The following is a 9,917-nucleotide window of genomic DNA, read 5'->3' as shown; positions in this document are numbered from 1 at the left end:
TAACGGTCAAGTGTTTTCAGTTATACTTCTTTAAAACCAGTGGTTTGTATTGAATATGAAATATACAGAATGTAATGAGGAAACCAATCCAACTGTGGTTCTATGTTTTATTCCTCAGGCACAACGACTCTAAATATCATAAAAGCAAGCTAATCGCCATCATCATGTCTTGCCATACTATTGATACACCCAAACCAATGCATCCTTGTAAGCTTAATTAACAAGCTAACCATAGTGCTGAGAATATTTCAATCACATCAATTGAAACTTTAAACAATAAAGTGTGTACAAATAAGATTGATATTTAAAAACATTTTTTTCTTCTAACGTACGAAAAAATCAAGATAATGTCCACAGAAATTTTCCATTACACTTAATTCCTCTTATTAAAAACCAGCGTCTAGACCAGTGTCTATAAGAATAAACAGATACTGAAGGATAAAAACTTATTTCCAATGTCATAAATGCTATATCATGTACGTATACGTAAATTTAGTATACATGCATTAAATAACCTTTACATAGATGCTTCTTATAATATGAAAACCCCTGGCGACCATGTTGGTGGGTAGTTTGATTATTAGCCAAATCAGTCGAGTTCTTAATGGAAGTAGACTGTTATCCAACATGACGTACATGACGAACATATGTAAAGCCTGTATTGGGACAATCCGGTATACTCTGACACACCTACAACTCATTCATGATATTGCAGTTTAAAACTTTTAGTCCAACGCAAAGACAATAACTCACCTATACTGGTATTCTTCAATAGGCTGAACAAGTAAGGCTGATACCTTTGACCTAGTGTTGACGTCAAACTTAAGTAATGCCTCACTGGGCCAGTCTTGAAAGGAACACCGGAGAGATCGGTCAAAAGTTCAAGGCAAGAAGTTTTCATTGTGTTGGATCGAAAGAGTCACAAACACCTAGTGTCTTAAAAGAGAAAGAATTGAAAAATTGAACAGGTAAATGTAACAAGGAAAGAGTAAAACCAAACTGAAAATGACAGTTTACAATTTATACAAGTGTACAGGCGGTAGCAAAGCACAAGACTGGATGTATAGGACTATGTGTATATATACTATGCTGATTACTATATTCCGACAAAGTATATAATTATGGATTGAACTATACAAAAAGTGACGTATATTATTTTACAATATTTTATTCTACCCTTTTCTCTTTATTTCCTACTTTATTACTGTTCAATAAAACACTCAATATAACTAGAAAGGCCAATATTTGCTTTGGAGCAAATACAGCGATGGGTTCACCACATTTTACGACATGGCAGGGAAAGAATGAGAAACACAAGGGAAAACAATGATTTACATTGATATAACTATAATATGAAGTAACATACAACTAAAACAACAGTTGGATAGCTATTCCCTACTTTATTGGTTAGGATTTTTAATTGCATAATGCAAACTGTTGATTTTCAAAAAAAAAACGTTCATGCCCCGCATTCCAATGCTGGAGCAGAAAAGCTTGAAATACCTACCAAAACACTTGAATAAAGACATACTGTCAGTATGGAAATACTCTGTGCAGGTGTTAATCAAGTTAAATCCCAACAGCCAATCAGCAAGAAATGCTCTGTGCAGGTGAAAATGCTCTGTGCAGGTGTTAATCAAGTTAAATCCCAACAGCCAATCAGCAAGAAGTATAGAGGAAAGATGCATGCCTATTGGTTGATGCCCTGCATTCCATTGTGATGACTCATGCCCAGACGTGGTAAACACGGCACACTAACACAGTAATACATTTGCTATAACACAGCCAAAAAACTCAAATAAAACCATTCTAAAAGCCTGTATCACAAAAATTTAAAAAACTCCTAGGGGTATTTGCCCACTGTACCTCCATACCAAATTTCAGGACCTTAGGCCCTAAAATGAAAAAGCTGAATCCGTTTAAACTAGAAAGGCCAACATTTGCTTCGGAGCAAATGTAGGAATTTCACTCCATACCCTTCCCCAAACAAAAATGAGAGATTCTAAATAAATCATACTGCAATTATACAAGGACAAGCTGTTTGAATCTCGACAGGTATTTACAAAACTGGCACTTGGCAATTATCTCCCCCCCTTTTTTTACAAAGATACAACGACACGCACTTTAAATCTCGACAGCTTTACTTTACACTTCTGACGAGATTGTAACTACTACTAACGGAAGCAAAATTTTCACGGCCTGAGAAAAATGGACATGTTCACGGAAGTATATATTCACGGTGGTGACAGTTGCAGGAAAAGAAAGTCCAGGAATTATTTCCTAACTGTAATGATAAGTTCACAATACAGAGGTGACAGTGAAAACCGTGAACATTGACCCCCGCTTGCGTTGCGGTACAGTGAAAAAAAATCGGGAATTACAGCAATCAATTTACTGAGTATGTTTGCTTAGTTTCCAGATGTTTTGTACTTGTAGTTTTTAAATGAACGAAAACCGATGCGCGCACAGATGTTACTTTTGTGACAACATCAAAGTGATTTTGGTTTGTATGTTGAAAAAATACAAACGACTAACATTCGAAGTTATTGAAATTCTTGAGTAAGAACAATCAGTTTTGGAATGTTAAAAGCAAAGCAATGGATATTAAAACGAAAATGTTAAAATTAAATGTTGAAATTGTTAAAATGTAAAATGGTTAAAATGGTTAAAATTGTTGAAATTGTTAAAAATGTTAAAATTGTTAAAAATTGTAAAAAGGATAATTAAAAATATCCAGTGTACCGGGGTTCGAACTCGTAATGTCTGGACTTGCAGCCCTGCGCGTTACCGACCGAGCTATCTGGACACGTTTCCATTAGTCTCTGCATTGTATGTCATATAAAGTGAACAACATGGCGGTAACGATCAGTACTAGTAAGGGACTTTCTAGGAGATACACTCTACAATTTTGGTGATTCTTCAGAAATCGATAACAGAATATATAATACTAGTCGGTGAAGATTGTGGAAAATTGTTGATACCGTGGCGCGCGCGCGTGCGCCGACGATACACATTACGTACCGTTGTTTGCAGTACTCGCGGGGCGCAGGTCATTGACCTCCCGCTTGCGTTGTTCCAACAGAGAAGAGCAAAATATCTGCCAGTTTTTGCGTCAGATTTTCAGTGTTTGTTAAAATCATATACAGGCATCCATGCAGCTATAATTCTTCCAACTTGGCAACTAGTTCGTAGTTAGGTGAAATTCTTCCAACTAGTTCGTAGTTAGGTGAAATGTTTATAGGAATCACACGAATCGGTATCCAGTATCAGAGTATCATGGCCCACGGCCGAGACCGCGTGGACCAGCTGCGCTGGTACGTGAAAATGGTAGTAAATAAATTAATTAGCCAACAGCCAATCAACAGCCACATCTGCAAACATGACCACACCGCTTGTATGCCCATATTTGGGCCTTCCCCCGAATTCCTTTCTTATTACGTCACGCGCGTACGCCCCCACAGTACTTTCCTATGGGGACCACTAAAAAGCAAATAAAACGATTGTAAAAGCTTGTATAAAAAAAAATTAAAAAACGCCTAAAGGTATTTACCCACTCTACCTCTATACGAAATTACAGGTAATTTCGCCCAAAAATGAAGGAGTTGAATCAATTTAAAGAAGTGGCAGGAGGAGGAGGAGGAGGAGGAGAAGGAGAAGAAACATCAGAAAAAGCAATATGGGTTCACCACCACTTCGTTGTGTGGTGAACCCATAAAAATGCAGGAGACCATGAAAATACAGAGAAAACAATAGAGAGACGCGCACTGTACCTGTAGACGTGTCAGTTCCATGAGCCACGTCTCCTGAGATATTCTCCAGTTTCACCGCCTCAGCTTCTTCGTACACGTTCGACATTCCCTGCTTTTCTTTATTTTCTTCCGAGTCATGTTTGCCACGGCCGCTAGCGTTACCTCGGCGGGCGGGGGGATCTTGGTAGGGCGCCTGTGGCTTGACATTACATTCCCTGCCGGACCCCGTTTGCGGAGTCCTGACAGGGTCTACTTGCTCGTACATCTTTACATTACAACCAACGTGCAAGCTAGTGTTACCTCGGCGGGCGGGGGGATCTGGGTAGGGAGCCCGCGGCCTGTTATTTTGTTCCCCGTCGGACTCCGTTTGCGGAGTCCTGACAGGCTCTGCTTGCTCGTACATCTTTACTGTATAAATGTCTGACTGTTGCACAGGCTAAAACAGCAAAGCTCTATAAATATTCAAAGGTACAACATCATATCCCAGTCTAGCGACATTATTATTAATATGTACATATTTTGCAGATCCAGCCACGTCTGTTCTTTCCTTGGTATTTTGTTCTTCTGGGGATAGCAGACTAATTTGTGCAGTTGAGACAAAGTCAGCCATGAACCTCATAGACTGCGGGGGCGTCTCCACACAATGTGTTTTTGTTGTTGTTTATTCACAAGAAAACAGCGTGTTAGCTTCCCGTACAGGAGTCGGCTACGGCTGTTCAATTCTTAACTGTAAGGTTAAAGTATCATAAAGAAGGTGTTTACGTCGCGAGACCTCTAACACATTTGGGTGTATGGAATCATGGGTTGGTTTATTGTCTGCATGAAATTGTAAGAGAGGCAACACTTTTGAAATTTTCAGCCTATTTTGTGTTAAAGTCTATGTCTACAGACAACATGTTGGCGTGGTTTCCAAGTGAAAGTAACAAGCCCATCGGTAATAAAGTGGCATAAAAACGCTTCGGCGTCGGTTTTTTTTCAATCTTTATCTAACTTGAAGTTACACTATCGGCCTCGGCCGGTTCTCAAGTGTCCAAGGGGGAAATTAACATCGTATTCAGTTATTTTCAAAACTTACAACTTTACAGTCCAGTCCTGATCTATTTCGTGGTGGATTATTGCAACATGTTTTAAATGCTGCCACTGAGGGTGCCATCTGGTGTCTATGTATAGATCTAATGCCCTTCCACCGTAGTCGTAACAGTATTTCGCCCTTTGGAGTTCTGTGCGGGACTTGAAGTAGCAGCCTTCGGAAGTCATACTCCGGAACCGTGACCGTGCTTTCATATGTAATGTATGGTAGAAATTTGGTGTTGTTTAGGGTTTAAAGTGCCGAAGTTGTCACAAAGGAACAGACTATCTCGTCACGCTCAGTGATCTTCTTAATTTACGTATTTTGCATAGTATTATCCCCTTCATTTCAGATGATTGTCAATATATACACATAAATACTTAATACATAAATACATATTACAGGGAGTCGTAACTTGTCCATTGATAACAAACCTTGGGTTGTTTTTAGACGTGTGTCCGTGGACAGGAGGATGCATTTGCATTTCCCTTTATTCATAGATAGAGAGTTTACCGCAAAACAATGAGGCAATCCTTTCAGATCATTCTGAAGGGCCGTCTCAATGGTCCCAACATCCTTTTATTTTGAATTGAATCACCTTGCCATCAGCATACATCAAAATTCCACAGTTTTGCATACATTCGGTCATGTAATTTACATAAGTGGTAAACAGTAGTGGTCCTAATATTGAGCCTTGCGGTACCCCGTACTTCACTGTGTTAAGTAATATTTCATTATAAATTATTCTTACGCGAAACATTTACATATGATGATAAAATCCTTGGTTAAACTGACAATTTTACCATTAAAATTCGAAGAAAAAAAAAGAAGATCCATAAAGTATATGATGTTCTATTTTGTCAGAAAAAAAGATTTGATGCCAAGAAGGCGTCCTACCACCCTCCCCGAACCTTTGCTATTGTTGCTAAATTGTGGTGATTTAAACGCAAATAGAAAGCCTTTACTTTTGTTGCTCTGGTGCTTTGTAGGATCACTAAGTTCCCTTAACTACAGACACAAGACTATTTGAAATCCTGTGAACTTTACGAGAAAGAATTCTACATTGTTCGTCTTTCTTATTCCAGTTTTGGTAGAAAGAGAACGCCTCAGGCCTCGGAGTTATCAAGCTTTTTCCTCCCACAAGCCAGGCAACCCCGTGTCTTCACCAGAACAACGGCCACGATCAGAAGGATCAGGAGCACGGCAACTCCAACAGACGCCCCGGCCACTGCACTTCGAGGGACTCCAACTTTCACTGTGGAACAACAGGATCGATTTTAATGTGCAGATTTTATCTTCATTTGTAACTCCCAGGAGCCTTAAGAAATGTGACTATGTATATCTTCAAGAGCACTGAGTCTCTTCCACGAAGTGAATAAAAGTTTGCATCTCTTACTTTTCGATATCTTCAAACTACGCTCTCTAAGAAAAGTAAGAAATAAAAAGGGAATATTATCGAATAACACCGCGGTACCGAAAAGTTTTCTTTGTTAATGGATATGCGTACTAGATAGTCTTTTCTATTTCTTTTTGAATGCCCTTACCTTCACATACAGCCGTGCTTCCCGTATTGCAAACACATTCTTCACCGTCGTATTGCCACTCTGCCCCAGGCTAAAAGGGTAATAAATGTGAAAGGGTAATAAATTTAGCTGACGCAACCCAAAATACTATGTCTAGCACCAAATATTATACTATTCTCCAGCATAATGTTTACAGGCTAAAGAATTACCTGCGTAAATTGTTTGAAGAATCCTAGCTTGAGCCCATTTTATCCGAATGCAAAGTTTATCCATATTTCCAGAAAACCATATAATCAACAAAATGGTGCTGACTTACCTGCAAAATACAGCCAATTCAACTTATGTGAATATTCACAACTACTAATTATACATGTTTTTCATTGATTATGTAAATAAGATACTCATTTGACCTAATTTATATCAATTAAACATATTCTCTACATGGAGACAGTTGTCATAAAGAAATCTATTGTAGGATATAGATGCATATATCGTAAATGCGGTCAGTACAAACTTTCTGGAAGTGCTTATATCGAATTGCAAAAATTATTCTCATGCAAAACCATCCACAGCTTTGCCAAGTAATCCTGTATACACACAGGCATACAGTACCAGGCACTATTTTTAGGCTTGACTTGTGTTGACATTTTAACCCAATGGTCACGTGACCAGGTAAACCATTCTCGAACTTGACCATCGTTTCCACAACCGATACTCACCTACCAAATATCATTGAGATCCATTCTAATTCATTATGCCATAAATGAAAACGTAACGTTGTAGAAGGTAATAAATCACTCTTACAATATAATAGTATCCATTTTTGCTGGCGCAACCGCAGTCCTCTATAGGCACGCAGTCCAGCCCACTAAGTACGTAGCCTGGGTTGCACTCGCAGCCTTCTACACAGGGAAGGGTACAGTTGTCTGAGGCGCTGGGGTTCACGCAGGTCGAAGGGCAGGCGCTTGTACATGATGAGTACGTGCTGTTTGCTGGGCAATCCATAGCTGTTGAATAAGTTTATTCCAAACTAAGACTACTAAAAAATAGAGAAGTGCATCTATAGCAGGAAGTGCATTATCATCATCGTTATAACAAACCATTTATGTACAATCCACCTCACAAATTGCGAAAAGAGGTTGCTCTTTTTTTTTCAGATGAATTTGTAAGAACCCCTGAAACACATAACAGTAAAAAGTTGGAGCTTACGACAGAGATCTGACGTTCGCCAAGTGAAGGGAGACACGCCGGCGCCCCTACAAGAGTCATAGTACGCCTCCAGGTTCGCACAGAGATACTCCTCCTGGCCGCTCGTTGCACACGTGTCAAAAACGCAGGTTCGCAAGTAAAGCTGAGGATCTACAACGCCATGGCAAGTAGTAAACGGGCCGGGCGAGTCGGTAAGCACGTCACACGGGTCTGAATAGGTCTGGTTACACGGTCCTTGGGTCGGGGGTGGGCCGGTCGGAGGATCTCCATGACAGCTGAAGTAGACAGAAAATATTAGGGCATTTATGGTATCACTCTGAAGTGGACAGTTATAGGTTTTTAAAATTAAATTGTCTTTAGTAAAGTTTGTACTCTTTCTCATATTAATCATTACAATTCAATGTCAATGCAGCATTGTGTCTAAAGTGTGGTAATGTGGAATAACCAAAACGTTCTTGTGTCTGATTTCGTATTGAAATTTCTGTGTTTGTAATGATAATCAGATTGATAATTCTGGGGAAAAGTATTTTTTTCCTCAAAATATCTCAATTAACAAGCTTGAATCCACGTAACATACGCATTGCTGTCAGTCTCCCAGCTATTCCCGAAGTCGTTCCAGTTCGAGGCGATGTTTCCATTCGGCAATAGAAAGTCATCGTTCTCCATACCGTTGTAGTTACCGCCCAGACCACACATCCTATTTCGATATTTATCCGGAATCTCCACCTATAGCAGTGTTATAGACCAATTCTTATTTCTCCCCTGAAGTCCTACATAGTATATGTGACGTTGGATCTTGTTTTGTTGAATGTTAAGATTACATTTATTTTCATCGGTTACTGTTCAACAGAAGGAGAAAATCGCCATATATACAAGATAGGCAATCGCTATGGCATATCGAAATAGAGACACTGTACAGTGCTGTACTGTGCACCATGCCCAAGAGAAATGTCTTGTTAATATTGTGAGGAATGCACTTACCTTAACTTCGTGTGACCCATCGTAGAGGATGACCACGTACAATTCTGCCAACTCTACTCGAACAAACCTGCCGCTCAGTGTAACTTTGATCTTGCCCAGTGCAAGGCTGAAAGGAAGCGTGGTGGCGATGGTATGCATGGTTGACGGTTCTTTTACCTTGTTTAAGGAAAACATAGTAGTTTGTTTTAAAACCCATAGTTATTAAAACCCAGTATTATTATTAACTGTGAAACTGATTTTAAAATTTTGAGACACCCTATGTTGCAAAAATAGCCTCATCAGGGATTAAGGATGCATATGCTAAGCAGTTTCAAGTGATTAAATATAGCCGCAAACAAACACACTGTCAAAATGAAGAAATAACTTTTACTTGATTATGCAAATGATATCGCCATTCGCCTGAGTTGCATCAGTTAGTAATATCTCTAATACCTCAACCCATTGCCAGTCTTATCTACAAAAAGGCTAAATGTACGTTAAATGCACGTTAAATGTACATTAAATGCACGTTAAATGTACGTTAAATGCACGTTAAATGTACGTTAAATGTAAGTTATGTATAATTATGTTGACCTTCACTTGGCTTTCTAAATGCCACAAGTATGAAACTCCAGGCAGTTATCACTACGGTATAGTAATATTTTCGCATAAATAGTAAAAATCAGGTCTTCAGATCCATCCACAGCTTCTTGAGTTATGCTGTTGATTTACAAAGTGCCTAACAATTTTCATGACACAACCGAAAACATAACGCCAAAGGTAACATTACCTTCGCACCCAGATGTAATAAATCACGTTTCCTGTCGGCTCGCAAATTGAATGGATGTTCCCCCATCCGTAACTCCTCTCCTATTTGTCCTCACTTCATTCGTCGTTGACACTTCTCGTGAGCGGTGCACGACTACCCTACCCATGTATCTGTCCAGTTTGTGAATAGACAGGAAACTTAGTTCTCTTCGGAGTTTACGAAGAAGGGAAACCCACTTACCGTCACAACTTTGCCTTGAAGAATCCCTATCTCGTACCCGTATGCCATCACGTACACTTCACGCACAACTGACACGGTTGGGTTCACTGGAACTTGTTGTACTTCTACATTAAAATCACTGGTGTTTCCGCAGTCCTTGGCGAACGTGTATCTGCACGGACCTTGGAAATGATGTTCCCTTCCGTCGAATGTTGTATAGTGAGGATCTCCCCATGCAGAGCAGATGGCTTTGTTAATCTTGGGTGGCTCTAACCAATGAGGTAATAGAAACTGTTAGTGCTGCAGCCTTATATATCATCGTTCATGATACTGAGATGGCACCAGAAGATTTACCAAAGGGACAAGTGTATCACTTTGCAGATGGTTTATAGATTTTAGACAGCAATGAAAGAACCGAA

The 9,917-nt window shown here is 39.5% G+C and overlaps 1 protein-coding gene across 1 annotated transcript in view; it reads right to left on the bottom strand.

Annotated features, from left to right (window-relative positions):
• Positions 1-5,924: 5,924 nt before the first annotated feature.
• The window catches only part of LOC109474736 (zonadhesin-like), a 5,134-nt gene continuing 1,141 nt past the window's right edge, over positions 5,925-9,917 (bottom strand). Inside the window, exons 3-8 of the mRNA XM_019775097.1 lie at positions 9,504-9,740; positions 8,532-8,653; positions 8,119-8,276; positions 7,551-7,825; positions 7,178-7,348; positions 5,925-6,073 (exon numbers count right to left, since the gene is read on the bottom strand). Coding sequence (XP_019630656.1) covers positions 5,925-6,073; positions 7,178-7,348; positions 7,551-7,825; positions 8,119-8,276; positions 8,532-8,653; positions 9,504-9,740 — 1,112 coding nt within the window. The remainder of the gene's footprint in view (positions 6,074-7,177; positions 7,349-7,550; positions 7,826-8,118; positions 8,277-8,531; positions 8,654-9,503; positions 9,741-9,917) is intronic.

Source organism: Branchiostoma belcheri, unplaced genomic scaffold (genome assembly GCF_001625305.1).
Source record: "Branchiostoma belcheri isolate BF01 breed outbred unplaced genomic scaffold, Haploidv18h27 scaffold313, whole genome shotgun sequence".
Taxonomy (NCBI): Eukaryota; Metazoa; Chordata; class Leptocardii; order Amphioxiformes; family Branchiostomatidae; genus Branchiostoma; species Branchiostoma belcheri.
The sequence above is the reverse complement of the archived record's forward strand: the minus strand, read 5'-3'. Positions and strand labels throughout refer to the sequence as shown.